Below are 18,056 nucleotides of genomic sequence, written 5' to 3' on the forward strand. Positions count from 1 at the left end.
TTAAATATAAATTATTTTTTTAATCAATTTGAAAAAAAAAAAATAAAAAAAAATAAAAAAAATATTTATAAATTATTTAAATAAATAGGTGTTAAAAATGGAAGGGTGTGTTCGTGTGTACGTGTGTTCTTGTGTGTTTGTGTGGTAAAATTGTTTTTTTTTTTTTTAAAAAAAAAAAATTATATCTATATTAATTTAGAAATAAAAAAAATAATAAATAAGTATATTTTGATTGATTAATAATAATAATAATAATAATAATAAAAAAAGCAAGTTGATTTGAATTTATATTTTTTTTTTTTTTTAATAAATTAAAGTTTTTTTTTATGAATTTTATAAAAAAATTAGAATAATATTAATTGAATTTTATAATTTGAAAAAAAATAGAAATAAAAAAATTGACTTTTTTTTTTTCTATTTTTTGAGTCATTCTTGCATTATTACTAATTATCTATTTATCAAACAATAATTTTAAATTTAAATTAGGTTATGAATCATTATGATATTGCCATATTTATTTTATTTAATATTTATTGGTTTTTTTTTTTTTTTTTTAAATAATTGTGATTAGTCACTATTATTGTTTAACTTGAAATAATTTTATATCGGTATGAAGGAAGAGTGGAGGGGCACGATTTTCTAAATAAATGATACACCACATATAAGCTATAAACCAAGATTTAGTGACTGTATTGGAATGATATTTTCTAGTCATTATTGGACCTGGATTATGGAATATACCAACAATTGTTGACATTTTTAAATAATCCATAATTTTCTGTTCGTCTGATCCACTATTATTAAAATAAAATTAGTATATTGAAATAATAAAAATTACATAGGTTTTTGTAAAGCTATAAATTTAATTACTTACGATCCAGTACATAAACCTTGGATTTGGGGTGAAAGATGAGTAATAACTTTTAATATGTTATCTAATGGTAATTGCTTTTTAATATCTTGAAGCCATTCATCAGTTGGTAAAAATTGTGAATACATTGGAGTTTTGATTGTTTGTTTATTTGGAGTTGATGCATTTGATGATGATAATGAGTCAATTTGTTGGGGTGTTTGTTGTTTACTATCTACAGAGCTGTTTAAGTTTGGTGAGGATTCTGATGGAGTGGTTGATGAAAATGCTTTGATTACTGGAGTGCCACTACCACTTTGGATTGTTTCAGAATTGTTTTTTAATTTTGATTGATCATCTGTGGTATCTAATGTAGTAGTGGTAGTGGTTGTTTTATCTTCATTTTTATCTTCATTTTGTTTATTGTTATCATTGACTTCATCATTATTAATAGTGTTTGGAGGATGTTCAGTAGTTGGTGGTTGATGAGTTTTATTTTTATTTAATTCATCTTGATGATCTTGTTCAGATATTGAAAGTTTATTGATCTTACCAAATGCTTCTTCAGCAGTAGTTGCAGGTGATGGTTGAGTTATTTGATCAAGTTTGCCTCCAACAAAATTCTTTACTGGTGTAATTGGACTAATCTTTAGATATGCTAATTTTGAGAATTGGTTTTGACATCTAAGAATTGCATAGATTAGGCGAGTATTGCTTTCATATTGATGTTGAAGTAGATTATTTAAAGACTCTAATAAAAAACCAACATATCTATAGTTATGGCTATTTGAAAATAAGAATCTAGGACCAGATAAATATTCGAAAAGCTTCATTAATTTGACACATGTTACCATTGATAGGTTTTTCATATATGGTGATAGGTTGGTAAGAATTGTTAAAACACATTCATAAATACTTTCAAGACGATCTGGTGTGTCAACTAATAATCTATACAAGACCATAATTACAAAGTCTGAATAAACTTGAGGCTGTACAATGTCAATATAGACCTTTGAGTTGAATGGTTTATTCAAAGAGATTGAGAAATCTCTTTCTCCACTTAGTACTAGTAAAATAAATGTACCAATTTGTACAATACCGTGTGTTGTTTGACTTTTTCTTCCTTCATCCATATATTGTAATATTGGTACTATAAATTCTGGTGAGGTTTCATAATTAACAATTGATTTTAAGAAATCCTATAAATAAAAATGGATAGATTAGTAATAATTTCGATAAAAATTTCCACAGAACAATATTCAACAGTAAATATAATGTATACTGGCAAAATAAAAGTGCTATTTTGTAAATTCTACATACATGATTATGTGAGATAAATCTCCAAAAGGTAATAAGTAAATCTTGATGAAGTTCTATTTTTTTAGTTGAGTTTGGTAGTTTGGTGTGGCTTGCAATGATTGGTAAATTCATAATTCTTTCAAAAGCATTAAAAAAGAATTTGAAATCTCTTACTCTTTTTAAAGTTTTGATATAGATTATAAATCTATTTTTGCATTCATGTTGTGGTAATTCGTTTGCTTTGCTTGATGATGAGGGTGTTTGTTTGTTTGAGGTTAGTAAATGGTCATCGATTGTATATGGGTCATAGGTTAGGAGAATATTTAAAATTTGTAAAGAAAGTTTTGAACATGCTTCGTGGTCATCAGCATACATAAGATGATTATATGGGATACCCCATCCGATAGGGTCATATGTTGAAAAAGTGTTGATGAGAGAGAAAAGTAATGTTTCAGTATAATAGTCTTGGGTGTTTGTGAACCAATCTAACCATTTGCTTTTGAAGCTGGAGACATTTTCTTGTGGGACATAAAGTTGTTCAGATAGACAAGAAATTAGACACTGTAAAACTGATAGACGATTAAGCCACATTTGTTTATTGGAAACAGTAGGTACATTGTCAATACCAAAACCTGCAACCCAACTGTATAATGGTGGAATTGAATCTGGTGATGTTTCTTTTGGACTCTTTAAACCTAAAGATTCTGATACAGTAAATCCAGGGAAGAATAAAAGGTCTAAAAGGCTATCCATTAATTTAATTGCTAAAGGTGTTTCGTCTAATAAAATTTCACTGTTTTCATTATTATTGATTTTTTTTGGTTCATTTATTTCTTTTTTTTCTTCTGTTTTTTCTTCTTTTGGTTGTTGTTCCCCTTCTTTTTTTTCGCTATCTTTTGGATCATTTTGATTTTCATTATCCTGTACAATATTTGTAGTTACTACCGGTGATGTTGAAATAGTTGCAGTTGGGTGTGATAAAGGTTCAATCTCTTGATTATACCAAAACAATCTATCAGAAAAGTCGTCACCTCCTTCGAATATAATGGGTATTATTCTTGATAAGTATGATAGAGATATCAATGTTAATTGGAAATCACCTTGTGTATTTTTTTCTCTTTGTATGCCTTTAACTAACACTAGTTGATTTACCAACTATTATTTTTAAAAAAAAAAAAAAAAAAAAAAAAAAAAAAAAAAAAAAATTAATTTATTAATATTTATCTTGTAATAAAATTTAAATTAATATATTGAAATTTATAATTTACTTTTTTAATAAAATTTGCTAAATTTTCTGGTCTTTCATTTTTTAATTTTTTAAAATTTTCAAGATAATTATCTTCATCTTGAATTGGTTGTGATAAAATTTTGTCCCAAAGATCGGACGAAAATGGTACTGTTTCTTTTTGGAGTTTATTAAAACTTGTAATAAACTCTTCTTTTGATGAGGCGCCACCCATATTAAATTATTTTATTATATAGAATAAGGTAAAAATATTTGATAAAAGATAAAAAAAAAAATTATATATTTAAGTATTTAGTAGTTTTTATTTTGTGTGTAATAAATTTTCAATGTAAAAATTTTTTTATTTAAATAAAAAAATAAATATATTATTATAAAAAAAATAATTACAAAAAAATGAAAAAAAATAATAAAAATTTTTGAAAAAATAAAAATACAAATAATTTATTTTAATTTTATTTTATTTTAATTTAATTTTTAATTTTTTTTTTGTTTTTTTGGGTGCTGACTATATATATACAAACCTATTCTTTTATTTTTTTTTTTCAACAATTATTAATTTATTTGTATTATAACCCCTTTAGGGTATGATAAATGGGTATATGATAAAAGATAATATCTTTAACTTTTATTATTACTATTAAAAAAGATATATAAATCAATGTGGTGGCTAATTAAGTGTAAATGTTAAAACGTATAAATTTGTTTTCAATTGACTCAATTTGATTATTTAATTCTAAATTAAAAAAAACTTTTTTTTTTTTTTTTTATTTTTTTTTTATTTTTTTTTGTTTTAAATTTAAATTTAAAATTTTTAAATTTTTTTATTTTTTTTTTATTTTTTATAAATTGCCATATTGAACATCATTTCTTTCTTTTAATTGTATTTTATTTTTTTTTCTATATATTCTAAAGTTAACTTTTTTTTTTTTTTTATAATATTAAAACCTTATTGTTTAAAGAAAGATAGAGAAACATGGCAACAACTTCAAATCAACCAAATGAAATTGTTAAAGAGTTAAATAATATTTTATTTAGATTTGCATTAATTGATACAGAGGCATCATATGAAAGATTTTTAGATCAGTATTTGGATGTTGTTATATCAAAATTAAATGCAAATGATGAGAGTGTAAAGAAAAAGGTTATGGAGGTATTAAGTAATATTAACAAAAGATCAATGGTCACATCAAATGTACAATTCCCAATCACAAAATTATTAGCACTTTACAACGATAATAATATGTCAATGGTGGTCAAGAGTTTTGCAATCATTTATATTGAAAAAGGTTTCAAATCATTATCATCAGACTCAAAAGTACCATATCTTTCAGAAATCGCAACAAATATTAATAAAATTAATCCAGTTCACCAAGATATATTTTGCCATATTATTCTATCTGTAAGTATTATTTTTTATAAAATTTAATTGTCTTTAAACAAAAACTAATATGTTTTTATTTTAAATTTTAAATTTTTTGTTATTTTATTCACCAGATTTTAATTTCCATTAATTTTAATAAAAATGATAAAGAAAAGTTAAATCAACTATCATTTTTGAAAAACGAAAGTGATTCAAAAATTCTTTTATCTTTCTTTTATGATTTTCTAATTACTCCACCAATTCCAAAAGATTCCAAAGAGTAAGTAAAAAAAAATATCACTTTTTTAAAAAAAAAAGACAATATTAATACTTTATTTTTATTTTATTACAGAATTCCACCATGCCATAGTTTAAATTCATTACATAGAATTTTAAGTAAAACTTTAAATAAATATGATTTTAATCAATTATGCGAAAGAAAGATTGCAATTTTAAATTTAATTACATGCGGTGTTTTAGATGATACAACAATATTTCCATTGGTTTTAGTTGCAGCCGTAGATTCAATTCAAGATGTTCAAAGGAAAGCAGAAGATTTGTTAAGAAGATTATCAAAGGTTAAGCTTGATGATAGAGCATTGATTGATCGTTTGTTTACAATTTTTATTGGTACTCCCGCAGCCACTGGTACACCAACACCAGCACAACTCGATGCTGCAAGAAAAGAAGCTTCACCATTATTAAAAGAAAAAATACTATATTATTTCTGTAAATCAATTCCTGCCGCCAATAGTTTCCCTCTTACACTTAAAGTAATTTTCGATTGTATTTATGGTCAATCAACAACTATGAAGTTAAAACATGCTGCAATGTCATTTGTCCAATGGGTATTCAGACATGCCACTGATAAAGAGCTTCACAGTATGTCCAAAACAATATACGATGGCTTATTAAAATTAATTGAAGAGCTTGACAATAGTGGTGCTGTTGGAAATAAAGATATCAATGATTTGAAATCATTCACCTACTCATCATTAGGTTTGCTCTGCAAGAGAGAAAAGGATTTATTCAAGAGTAATGTTGGTTTGGTTGGTAGACTATTAAAAAAGATGACAACAGAAGAGGCAATGGTAGTTAGTTCAATTCAAGATGCTCTTATTATGATCAGAGAAGCTTTTATTGATCCTCCAAAAGAAATCGGTGACCAGTTAATCGATATTTTAATGTCATTCGTTCAAGGTGAATCTTTCGATTATCAAGTACGTACTGTAGTTGTTCAATGGGCCCAACATTGCTTTTCATTTGAGGACGTACGTTCTAGATATATTAGTTTGATATTTTCGGGAGATGTAAGACCAGATATTAGAGACGAAAGTAGAAGAGGTTTGGAACCTTATATCCATCAAGGTAATATGTTAGCCTTGCCACCAACCGATAAAAAACCAGTTTACCCAGACTTTAAAGAATTATTGGATTTTATTGTAGAAAAGCGTTTAGAATTAATTAATCCAAAACAAAAGAAACCACAACAGCAAGGTGTTCTCCAAGTGGTTGGTTTTTCTGCTTTGGCCTATGAAAATATGTTAGTTTTACTTAGAACTTGTTTAAGACGATCTGCTTTATCTAAAAAACAAATTCCATCAAGATATTTATCAACATTAAATAAAGAAACCATCGATAAATACCAATCATTCATCGAGATTGGCTTGGAAACTAAAATTGGCGATGACGTTCAAATGGTTAGTGCAATTTCACTTTTACAATTAATGAATCTTAACGAACAATCAATTCCTTCCTTCCTCAACAAGTTAGCACTAATTGATAAACTCTTAAAATCTAGCAAACCAACATTCAAGGATCTTTACTCTAAAATGGTCGGTTTATTATCAATTCATTTCTCAAAAGAACAATTATCAGAAATGGTTCAATCATTTATGAAACAAGTAGAAAATTCAAACGATGTTATCGAAATCTATGGCCCAATGTCATCAATTGCCCATATGGTTGCAAATCATTCAAAAAATCATTTGGTTAAAGACGATTGTCCAATCAATAATGATTTTATAAAGAAATTCGTTGATATTATTTTCAAGAGATTTATGGATCATAATAACCAAGCCACTAAAGTTTGTGCTATTACCTCGATTGGTTTATGTGGGGTTTACTCACCATTACCAATTGATGATGCTGAAAAGGGTGTCATTTTAACAAAGCTTATTCAAGTTGTAAAGAATACAGCATCAAGTGAACGTAATATTTCCGAAGCCGCCATTCATTCTTTAGGTTGGATTTGTTATGGTGAAAATAAATTTGACGAAATCTCAAAATTCAAAAAGCAGGTTATCGATTCACTCTTTGAATTAGTAAATAACAAGAATGAAGAGTTACAATTTACAATTGGTGAAACTCTATCATTAATTATTGGTGGCAATAGAATGAAGCAATCAATTTTCCCATTTTCACCATTTACAACAGAAGAAATTCAATTAGAAATCAAACAAGAAGAAAATGAATTAAGTGATGGTGATACTGATATGAAAGATGATGAAGGCATCCAACAAGATAAATCTGTTAATGAAAAAGAACAAAATAACATTATTGATATGCTTAATAGAATTTTATCAACCTATTTCTCGGATAGACAATCGCCAATAACTAGATGTTCAGCTGGCATTTGGATGGTCTGCTTATTAAAGAACTTTGGCAAATTAGAAATGGTTCAAAGTTTATTACCAGTAATTCAAAATGGCTTCATCTCATTGCTTTCAGATAACAACGAGCTAACTCAAGATATTGCCTCAAAAGGTATTACTTTAGTTTATGACTCATCAACCGATCCAAAGTTTAGAGAATTTTTAGTTTCAAATCTTTCCAAAACCCTTTCAGGTAAACCTGCACAAAAAGCACCAGGATCATCCGAGCTTTTACCAGAAGGTGCTGTTACCAACAAAACTGGTTCAGTTTTAACTTATAAAGAATTAACATCAGTAGCAAATGATTTGGGTAAACCAGATATGGTTTATAAATTAATGAACCTTTCATCTCATCATCAAGTTTGGAACTCAAAGAAAGGTGCATCGTTTGCAATCGTATCACTAGCATCAAAAGCCAAAGATGAATTAGCTCCATTGCTCCCATATTTAATACCAAAGATTTATAGATTTGTCTATGATCCAAACCCAAAGATGGCATCATCAATGAGCAACATTATGAATGCATTGATTGATAGTAAAGATATTTTCCCTCAATTCTTTGTTCCAATTATGAAAGAGATTATGCAAGGTATGGGTACAAATGCATGGAGAGTTAGAGAAGCATCATGTTTAGCAATTCCAGATACAATTACACATGCCACACCAGAAGAAATTATGCCATTCCTTGAAGAGCTTTTCTATATGAGCTTTAGAACTTTGGATGATATTAAAGAGTCGGTTAGAAAGGCTGCAGAAATTTCAATGAAATCAATTGGTAATGTTAGTGCACGTCTTTGTGATCCTAGCTATACATCAACAAGCAAGGCCAAAGAAGTTCTCAAATTAATTTTACCATTCATTCTTTCCAAAGGTATAAATAACGACTCAAATGATGTTAAACAATTCTCAATTCAACAATTGGTTAGAATTTCAAAGAGTTCAAAAGATTTATTAACTCCATTCATACCAGATATGATCACAGTAATTTTGGAATCCCTTTCAAATTTAGAACCAGCTTCATTCAACTATGCTTCATTCCATGCCGATTCATTAAATGTTTCACAAGAGCAAATCGAATCAATGAGAGTTGAAATCTCTAAAAGTTCACCATTAAATGAAATTTTAGAAACCTGCCAACGTTATATAGATGACAGTAATATCTCCCAAGTTTTAGCCAACCTCAATCAATTGGTTCAATTTAGTGTTGGTATTGTTACAAGGGTCGGTGTTGCTAAATTTATTTCAAATTTATTCCAGTCTAAAACCGCACCAATTAACGATTTACCAGAACAGTCTCTAGTTAAACTCTTAAATACAATGTTCCCATCAATCAGCAATGATAGATCACCGGTTGTAAAGAGATATTTCATCACTGCCATTTCATTTGTATTAAATAAATGTCCAAACAAAGTTGTAAATAGTACTTTAGAAAAAATTTTCCAAATGGTTTCAGTAGATGTTGACTCTGATAAATTGGAAGGTAATTTACAAACCGTTGGTCTTTTATTTAGAGAATTTTATAAGAATTGTTCAGTTAAAATATCAACATTCCAAAAAGATGTTATTCCATTCTTATACTTCTACAAATCTCATCCAAAGAAAGAAATTGCAGATATCTATAAACAAATTTGGGATGACAACTCAATTGGTTCAATAAAGATGTACACTGATGAAATTATTAAATTAATTTCAACCAGTATGAACTCTGGTACATGGTCAACTAAAGAACAAGCAGCACTTTGTCTCTCTGCGTTAACCGATGATATTAGAAATATGATTGATACCCATTTACCAATGGTACTCTCATTAATCGTTCAGGGTTTAAAAGGAAGAACTTATCCAGGTAAGGATTCACTTTTAGCATCCCTCTCAACTCTATCAACAGTTTGTTGTAATACCATTCGTAACAATAGTTTTGAAAATATTCCATCACCAACTGAAATTGTAAATATTATGTTCCAAGAATGTAAAAAGAATGATTTAGAATACAAGAGAAAAGCAATTACAAATCTTTCAATTATATTAAAATCATTTAATGATATTGATATCTTTGAAAAAGTTAAAGAAGAGTTTTATCCATTCATATTTATAGAGCAACAAGATGAAGAAATGAAAGAGGCAGGCGGCGAAAAAGAAGAAATTGACAAAGAGGAATTAAAATTAAAACCATTAAAAGTTTTAATTAGATCTCAAATTTATAATGTTGTTGGTGAATCATTTAGAGCAGCATCAAAAGAAACAAAATTAAACAATTTAGATTTAGGCAGTAAACTTTTAGGTAATCTAGTTTCAAGTCTATGGAGTGAACAGGTTTCAATTCTCAATGCACTTTCATGTTTCTTTAAATCAATCTGGACTCTAGATGGTTTAGACATTGACTGTGATAATCAAAAACAACAAAACGATTTCTATTTAAGCCAAGACAAAGTAAACTATTTATTCAAAACTATTGCAGAAACTTTAGATTACACTAAATTTCAAGTTGTTAAAAAATCATGTTTAGATTTATTAGAAGATCTTGTAGTAGTGGGTGGTTCAAAATTCAACATTATTAAAATTCAATTTGATAAAATTAAACTATTAATAACCGAAGCAGCTAAAAAAGATAACACAATTGGAGTTCAAGTTGATAAATTATTGTTATTATTAAAATAAAATAAAACATTATTTCTTATGTATTTAAATTTTATAAATTTTTATTAAATTTTTTTTTATTTATTTTCATTTTAAAATTATTTTTTTTATTCAAAAACCCATAAATAAAGAAATGTTTATTTTTTTGTTGTATAACTTTTAAAAAACTTCTCTTTTTTTCAAGAATTCCTTACAGCAATTGACATTTTCCCTCCCAAAGAAAAAAACTGAATTCTGTTCTTTCTTTTTTATTTCTGTTTTTTTTTTAATTTTTTTTTTTTTAATTTCCAAATATTTTTTTTCAGAATGGCAAAACCTCACCACTTTTTACAAATTACTAGAAAATACTCTTATCAACTTCCCAAGCACCTATTTATAATCTTTACACATAACCAATAACTCCTGCTGCTTAAAAATTTTATTTAATAAACATTGTTTTTTTTTAAATTAAAAAGAGTTTGAAGTAATAACTTGTTAAACTCTGTTGATAAAAACCAAAAAACCGAATATCAAAATAAAACTTTGAAAGTTATTGATAATTTATTTGATTCCTTGGCAACTGTGGGTTCTTCTTTAACAAAATAGAAAAGTAAAAAATTAATAAGTTGTTCAACAAATATATTTTTTTATAATTTTATAATTACAGTTAAAGAAGAAGGAATCAAATAAACTATCTATAATTATCAAATGTTTTTGATATCCGGTTTTTTGGTTCTTATCAACCGAGTTTAACAAGCATGTTATCATTTCAAAATCTTTTAACACGCTTGGCCATCTGCACTGTTCTATAAAAACTTTAAGCCCAATTGTAATGGAAAATTTTAAATTTTTTTGCTTTTTTTTTTAGTAAAATTTTTAATAAAATTTTTATTAAAATTTTTATTATAATTTTTAATGTTTTATTTTTTTTTCACAAAATTTTATGTTTTTTTTACTATTTTTTATTAAAATTTATAATTTTTAATGTTTTATTTTTTTTTTTTTTTAGATTTTGTTAATAATTATTATAATTATAGAAACACAAACCTAAATTCTTCATTAAAAAATGTTTATTTTTGAAAAATAACAAATTTTTACTATTTTGATGTCCAAGCATGGTAATTCCGAAAGTTAGTAGCTTCTTTTTGGTGTTAGAAACTAACGAATTGGCGTTAGTAACCAGTAATAATAATAATAATAGATGATGGTACAGCTGAAGATCAAGGCGATGGTACAGCTGAAGATGGGGACGCTAAAGGTAATTTTATTAGCGAACAACGAGGAAATAAAAGTGGAATTGGAAATTATTTATGTTTGACTCTAACTCTGATAAAACTAAAATCAAATTTTAAATGTGTAATTGCATGGATATTTTTTTTAAACAAATAAATACTATTCATATCTTACCATTAGAAGAAAGGTTAGCACGTGGTCACTGGTTTGATAAAAACGAATTCAGAATTTCAAACCGTTTTACTGTATTTATAGATGGTAATCTAGCTTCAACAAGCAGCGCACCTACAAAACAATATAGGACCAATATGCATAGTGGCAAAGAAAAATAGAATGTATATCAATAATTGGTATTGTCGATGGATTAGGAAAGTTTCAATATCTTTTTCATTCTTTCCAAGGATCTATACCTGATCAGATATCATTAAATTTTCTTAGTTTAGTAGAGGTTGTTGGGTTGCTTACAGATGAAGAATTTTTGGTTGCTGATGCGGCATTTCCTAAAATTAGGCAATACTGTGAAAATGTTATATTTCCAAAATCCAAATGTGAATTAAACTAAAGTATTTCAAGATATCGCTCCTTAATAGAAAGAGCTTGGTGTCAATTAGAAAAATGGAAAATACTTGAAAAGTATAGACTAATGTGGACCGAGGACCAATCGGTTGTAGAAGTCTGCGAAAAACATAACCAAATTATGTTTATAATTGCATCTATTTATAATATTTTCAATAAACCTCTTGGTGAACCATCATCATTACCTTCAGTCTATAGTGGGATTTATTGTAGGAAACCAAATCTCAACTACCATAGAGAAATATTCAATCATTCCGATCAACTCATCGATTTATACCTCGAAAATAAAATTTCCCAACAAAATATTTTTTTTTTTACCAAAATTTTTAAAAAAAAAAAATTTCACACGAAGTTAAAAAAAAAAAAAAAAATTTTCATTTCTAAATTTTTTTTTGTCAAGACCCCCTTGTTAAAACATTTTTTTTTTTAAATTAAAACATTGTTTTTTTTTTTTTAAAATTTAAAGGTATTTCAGGTCAAGAAATTAAACAAGATGGTATTGTTGAAAGAAAAACCACATCTGGAGGCAACCATATAATTTTTATGAGCATTAAAGGTAGAAATGCAATAAATCCAGACAATATTACATTTTCATTTTACCAACTTTATTCAAAGTTTAAACTAGAGGTTGAAAATTATCTTTATCGTTATCCTTTTTTGTATCACTTGGAAGATTTAAAAAAAAAGGATAAAAGTGGATAAAAAAAAAAAAAAAAAAGATAAAAAAAGGATAATAATTCATAAAATTATAAAATATTTTCAATTTTATTTTAACAATTTTTTTTTTTTTTATTACAAAAACTTTACTTTCAATGGTAGAATCTTTTATGGGTAACATTAGAAGGTTTAAGAAATTATTTTATATTAATTAACTAGAATGAAAAAAAAAAAAAAAAAAACTTTTCTTTTAAAAAAAAAAAAGAAAGAAAAACGAAAGATTAAAATTAAGCATTGTAAAACCTAGTGTTGATGCATTCTAGTTATTTTTTGGGTCTATTTATAGAGCTAATTTAGAAAATGTGTAGAATAATATGTTTTTTTTAAAAAATAAAAGTAAAAAAAAAATTCAACCTTTTTTTTTTGATTTGGATTTGTTGAGGTTTTAGTTTAACTAAAATAAATACCACTTTAAAAATAATTATAATTATGAATACGTATATTATAATTTAATATTGATTATTGTTTTTGGAAAAAAAAAAAAAACAATAATTCGACCTTTTGTTTTGGTTTTGTATTGGTTGAGGTTTTTATTAATAAAAAAGAAAATAATATTAAAAACGAAAAAATAAAAACAACAATGATTGGTGTTATAATGTTTTTCATGATTTATTTTTATAGTTTTTTTTTTTTGAAATATAATATTGTCTTTTTATTATTAAAGAGGTGTGAATATAAGCATCAACACAAGTGAAAAATAGCACCATAATATTAGTGTTAGTATAAATATGGTTTTGTGAAGGTTTTTGAAAGGAAAATAAAAATATTATAATTAATAAAATTCAAAATTTAAAAATTAAAAAAAAAAATTTTTTAAAAAAGCGCGGATTATAATTAAAAAAAAACTAAAAAAAAAAATATATTAAATGTTTAAAAAAAATTAAAAAAATTTTTAAAAAAAAATTAAAAGAAAGGCGTAAAAGAGAAAAATTGTGATGGGTGTGTTTGTGCTGTTATTTTACATCTATTTGCAAATTTTAAAAATGGATAAAAATGAATAATTTTTTTTAAAAAAAGAGATAATTTTTTTTAAAAAAAGAGATAACTTTTAAAAAAAATTTTTAAATGAATAAGATAACGATAATGGGTAAAAACTGAGAATAAAGATAATTTTTAATCTCTAGTTTAAACATTGTTTTTTTTAAATTCAACATTGTTTTTTTTTTTAAATATAAACATTGTTTTTTTAAAATTTAAATATTGTTTAAACTTTGAATAACGCTACACAAAATTTAAATTTATTATAATAATAATTTATAATTTAAATAAACATTATTATTCCAAAAAATCCAAAAATCTCCAGGAAGAATGTTTTTGGATTCGATCCTGAAATATAATTTTCGAACTCTAAGTGATGAAGTTCGATACTCATAAAAACAGAAGTCACAAACCGAACTTAAAAATTTCTGTAAAAAAAAAAAAAAAAATTTTTTTGGAATTTTTTTTTGAAATTTTTTTTTTTTTATTCACAAAATTTTTTGATTTTTTTTTCAAAAATCTTTTTTTTTTTCAAATTATAATTTATAATCAAAACCCCAACTTTAAAATGAATCAAGAAGTTAATAAAGTCCAAAATATTGTTGAAAGTAAAAATTCAAGACAAGATGATCGTATAACAACCTTGGAGAAAATGAAATGCGATGAATTAGAATCAACAAAAAAAAGTGAAATGGATATCCCAACAGAAATCCATATTGTTACAAGAGAATTCTCCCTAAACATGCCTAACATCACAACTCCAGGATCAAACAAAACTAAACCAGATTTTGATGAAAAAGAACCAATTACCAAAAACTGATGAATAAATATTATTCTTCGTTGGAACACCTATATAATTTAATATTTTTAATAAAAATATAATATTATATCACCCATAAACTTTCTTTTATCTTTTTGGATGGCATCATAATGATGTTTTACTCTCATAAATTTTATATTAAAGATCATCGTTAATGAAAATAGTTTTATCACACAAATCATATTAAAAGGTATTTTATTATTTATTATTTGTCTGTTTGTTTTGGTTGTTTATATGTTTTCCAGATAGAAGATTACCCACTCTTTTAAATTTACAGTTTTCACCAATTATCGTTAGCATATACTTTTAAAAATTTTTAGATAATTATAGTGATTAAAAATTATTGTTATTTTCAGCTTTCACCAATTATCGTTAGTGTAGTATTCATTTAAAAATTTTTAGAAAAAAACTATCTCTTTTTTTGAAAAAAAATTATTCATTTTTATCCATTATTAAAATTTGCCAATTGATGTAAAAAAACAGAACAAACACATCATAATTTTTCTTTTTCGTATAGCTCAGGATCGAGGTTTAAAACTAGGATTGATTATTTTTTTTGGATCGATCCTGAGCTATACTTTAAGTAATAATAATTTTTAATCTTTCGTTTTTCTTTCTTTTTTTTTTTAAAAGCAAAGTTTTTTTTTTTTTTCATTCTAGTTAATTAATATAAAATAGTTTCTTAAACCTTCTAATGTTACCCATAAAAGACATCGTCTAAAAGACTCTACCATTGAATTGTGTATTCTTCTCAAAGAATGGAATCGTCAAATTCAAGATGTTGTATATGATATTCTCAATAAAAAAAAGGATGGAAGAGTTCACAACAAGCGTGATAATAATAATAAAAAGAGTGATATCTGTATGATCCAAAATACTTAATCAATTTTTTATTTACTTGTATATTATATATTATAATTGATTCAATGGTAGAGTCTTGAGTAATACGTATATTATAATTTAATATTGATTATTGTTTTTTTGGAAAAAAAAAAAAAAAAAAAAATAATAATTCGACCTTTTGTTTTGGTTTTGTATTGGTTGAGGTTTTTATTAATAAAAAAGAAAATAATATTATATTCTTTTTTAGTATTTAAAATGATTATATTTTTAGATTAATGGTGATGCACGAAAAAATAAAAACAACAATGGTTGGTATTATAATGTTTTTTTTATTTAAATAAAAATATGATTTATAGTTTTTTTTTTTTGAAATAAATATTGTCATTTTATTTTTAAAGAGGTGTGAATAAGCATCAACACAAGTGAAAAATAGCACCATAATATTAGTGTTAGTTTCAATATGGTTTTGTGAAGGTTTTTGAAAGGAAAATAAAAATATTATAATTAAAATTCAATATTTAAAAAAAAAAAAAAAAAAAAAAAATAAATAAAATGTTTAAAAAAAATTAAAAGAAGGGGAAAAGAGAAAAATTTGATGGGTGTGTTTGTGCTGTTATTTTACATCTATTTGCAAATTTTAAAAATCGATAAAAATGAATAATTTTTTTTAAAAAAAGAGATAATTTTTTTTAAAAAAAAAGATAACTTTTAAAAAAATTTTAAATGAATAAGATAACGATAATGGGTAAAAACTGAGAATAAAGATAATTTTTAATCTCTAAATTTTAAACATTGCTTTTTTTTTAAATTTAAACTGTTTTTTTAAAACCAAAACATTGTTTGTTCTGTTTATTGTTCCTCAGCTTGATTTTGTTCGACTCGTTGGATTTGTTAACAATCGTGGTTTTCATGATATTGAATTTGGTTTATTTCTTCAGCTGGATAGTTTTCATGTTGTTGATAGGTTACTGTGGATGATGATACTGGTGGAGTATTTGGTAATTATAATTGTATCCCTCTTCACTATCGATTGGGTGTTTCTCAAGAGTTAAACCGAGGACAACTGGTTAAGGTTCTTAAAAATAAAACAATATTATTCACTTCTTCAAAAACTAATAAAAAAGGTGAATAATTCATTTTATTATTATAAAACAAAAATAACCAATAATTACTAAAATATTAAATAGTAACTATAATCAATAATTAAGTCTATTTTTATTTTTTATTTTTCTTAACCCTATTAAATTTGTTGATTCTTAAATCTTTAATAATACTTTGAATAACCAAAAAAAAAAAAATCATTTTTATTTTAATTTTAAAAAAATGTTTATTTTATATTTTTTTAATTTTTTTTTTTAAATTTTTAAATTTTTTTTTCTGTGTTTAATCATTATAAAACAATTTATATTGGGTATTAAATAGAATTAAAATGAAGATCATTAAAACCACACCAAATGAATTGGTTTTAATATCAAGAAATAGATTAAAAGAATGGTCATTAGCATTTGCAATTTCGTCAATTGGTTTATTACCCTTTTTGCATCAATCTGATGAATTATTTATAAAGGCAGCTAAAGTAGTATTCTTTATTACATTTGTATTAGTTGGGTTATTGGGTATCCATGAAGAATATAATATAGAATTTAATATTAAAAAGAGAAAAGTTTTAATGGAATATAAAAATATTTTAGAATTAATAGCAAGACAAGAAGGAAGAGTTATGGTTTTAGATTTAGATCAAGTAAGAAGTTCATCAGTTCAAGAGGTTAAAGAAGGAAAAAAGACATTATTTAAATTAGTATTGGATTATTCTGATGGTCTTAAAATTGGGCTTACAGAAACTTATTTTTATTATCCAGATCTAATAGAATCAATAAAGACTGATATTAACAAATGGTTAACTGAAAACAATGTAGTAAGTAACAAAGATAAAGATTTATATGGTTCTGATGATGAAGATGATGATGATCAAGAAGGTGGCGCCAATCAATTCGAATCTGACTCTAGTGATGAAGATATTCAACAAAAACAAAACATAAAGAAAAGAACAAATAAAGTTAAATAAAACACAAACAATTAATAAACAACTTATTTATTTCTAAAAAAAACCTGTATTTATTTTATAAGTATATTTCTATTTTTATTTAATTTTGTCTATTTAAAAACCAATTGATCTTTTTGTAACTTTTGAACGAACACCACGTCTAAGTGATTTAAATTTAATATAATCTTTAACTTTTTTATTTGATGATTGTAAAACTCTTTCTTCCTTTTCCTTTCTTTCATTTTCAAGTTGATCTTTATTTTGTTTTTTAAGATTAAAAATATATTCGTCGACGCTGTCTACTGAAATTGCTTTAATATGTGATGGGTTTTCTTTAGCTCTTCTAAGCTCTCTCTTCTTTCTGATTCTTTCTTTTCTTTCTTTTTCTTGTTGTTCTAAAATTAAAAGTTTTCTTTCATTCTCTTTTTCTGTTTTTACTTTTTTAATTAAATATCTATAATAAATGAATTTTATAAATGAATTGTCGATATTAGTAAAAATAATTTTATATTTAAAAATTAAATTTTAACTTACTCTTTATTAGTTACAGCTTTTAAAAAGTCCATATCGAGTTCTTCAATATCTTCTTGTTCATCGTTGTTATCATCATTTTCACTTTCATTTTCACTACCCTCTTCGACTTGTTCAACTTCAATTTGATTTTCTTCTACATTTTCGGTATCCTCGTTAATAGTTTCATCTTCAATACTTTCATCAAATTCAACATCTTGATCAGTAATTTCTGTTTCTTGCTCTTTAACTGGAGTATTTTTTTTTGGTGTTAATTTGGCTGGTGTATTTTTAGTTCTTTTAATGTGTTGAT

At 25.0% G+C, this 18,056-nt stretch overlaps 6 protein-coding genes across 6 annotated transcripts in view; 4 read left to right on the forward strand and 2 right to left on the reverse strand.

The window, feature by feature from the left end:
* Positions 1 to 305: 305 nt before the first annotated feature.
* On the reverse strand, positions 306 to 3,697 carry DICPUDRAFT_92564 (uncharacterized protein). Its single transcript, XM_003290783.1, has 4 exons — positions 3,418 to 3,697; positions 2,171 to 3,304; positions 875 to 2,049; positions 306 to 794 (listed from the first exon to the last, which is right to left on the reverse strand). Exons 1-4 carry the CDS (start codon positions 3,607 to 3,609, stop codon positions 578 to 580), a joined length of 2,718 nt encoding a protein of 905 aa, XP_003290831.1. The 5' UTR covers positions 3,610 to 3,697; the 3' UTR covers positions 306 to 577.
* A 671-nt stretch (positions 3,698 to 4,368) lies between these two features.
* On the forward strand, positions 4,369 to 10,064 carry DICPUDRAFT_56997 (uncharacterized protein; the record flags this gene model as incomplete). The annotated part of the gene is made up of 3 exons (XM_003290768.1): positions 4,369 to 4,794; positions 4,890 to 5,035; positions 5,108 to 10,064. The coding sequence occupies 3 exons, from the start codon at positions 4,369 to 4,371 to the stop codon at positions 10,062 to 10,064; spliced, it is 5,529 nt and encodes a 1,842-aa protein (XP_003290816.1).
* Positions 10,065 to 11,588: 1,524 nt separating this feature from the next.
* On the forward strand, positions 11,589 to 12,533 carry DICPUDRAFT_81541 (uncharacterized protein; the record flags this gene model as incomplete). Its single annotated transcript, XM_003290769.1, has 3 exons — positions 11,589 to 11,605; positions 11,820 to 12,040; positions 12,298 to 12,533. 3 exons carry the CDS (start codon positions 11,589 to 11,591, stop codon positions 12,531 to 12,533), a joined length of 474 nt encoding a protein of 157 aa, XP_003290817.1.
* Positions 12,534 to 14,094: 1,561 nt separating this feature from the next.
* Positions 14,095 to 15,228, forward strand: DICPUDRAFT_155367 (uncharacterized protein; the record flags this gene model as incomplete). Its single annotated transcript, XM_003290770.1, has 2 exons — positions 14,095 to 14,244; positions 15,025 to 15,228. The coding sequence occupies 2 exons, from the start codon at positions 14,095 to 14,097 to the stop codon at positions 15,226 to 15,228; spliced, it is 354 nt and encodes a 117-aa protein (XP_003290818.1).
* Positions 15,229 to 16,618: 1,390 nt separating this feature from the next.
* On the forward strand, positions 16,619 to 17,254 carry DICPUDRAFT_38054 (uncharacterized protein; the record flags this gene model as incomplete). Its single annotated transcript, XM_003290771.1, has 1 exon — positions 16,619 to 17,254. One exon carries the CDS (start codon positions 16,619 to 16,621, stop codon positions 17,252 to 17,254), a length of 636 nt encoding a protein of 211 aa, XP_003290819.1.
* Positions 17,255 to 17,347: 93 nt separating this feature from the next.
* DICPUDRAFT_155369 (uncharacterized protein) overlaps positions 17,348 to 18,056 on the reverse strand; it is a gene marked incomplete at both ends in the record, with an annotated part of 1,822 nt that continues 1,113 nt past the window's right edge. The window contains 2 exons of the mRNA XM_003290784.1: positions 17,348 to 17,687; positions 17,768 to 18,040. Of these exons, the coding sequence (XP_003290832.1) occupies positions 17,348 to 17,687; positions 17,768 to 18,040 (613 nt within the window). The remainder of the gene's footprint in view (positions 17,688 to 17,767; positions 18,041 to 18,056) is intronic.

The sequence above is a fragment of the Dictyostelium purpureum genome (genome assembly GCF_000190715.1).
Source record: "Dictyostelium purpureum unplaced genomic scaffold DICPUscaffold_243, whole genome shotgun sequence".
NCBI classification, from domain to species: domain Eukaryota; phylum Evosea; class Eumycetozoa; order Dictyosteliales; family Dictyosteliaceae; genus Dictyostelium; species Dictyostelium purpureum.

Bases quoted from the DNA above. Each gene is read 5' to 3' on its own strand.
- DICPUDRAFT_92564 (XM_003290783.1), bottom strand. From the start codon at position 3,609: ATGGGTGGCGCCTCATCAAAAGAAGAGTTTATTACAAGTTTTAATAAA. The intron at 3,305-3,417 runs GTAAATTATAAA...TAAAAATAATAG, and splicing joins TAGCAAATTTTATTAAAAAA to TTGGTAAATCAACTAGTGTT. The intron at 2,050-2,170 runs GTATGTAGAATT...TTTTATTTATAG, and splicing joins GATTTATCTCACATAATCAT to GATTTCTTAAAATCAATTGT.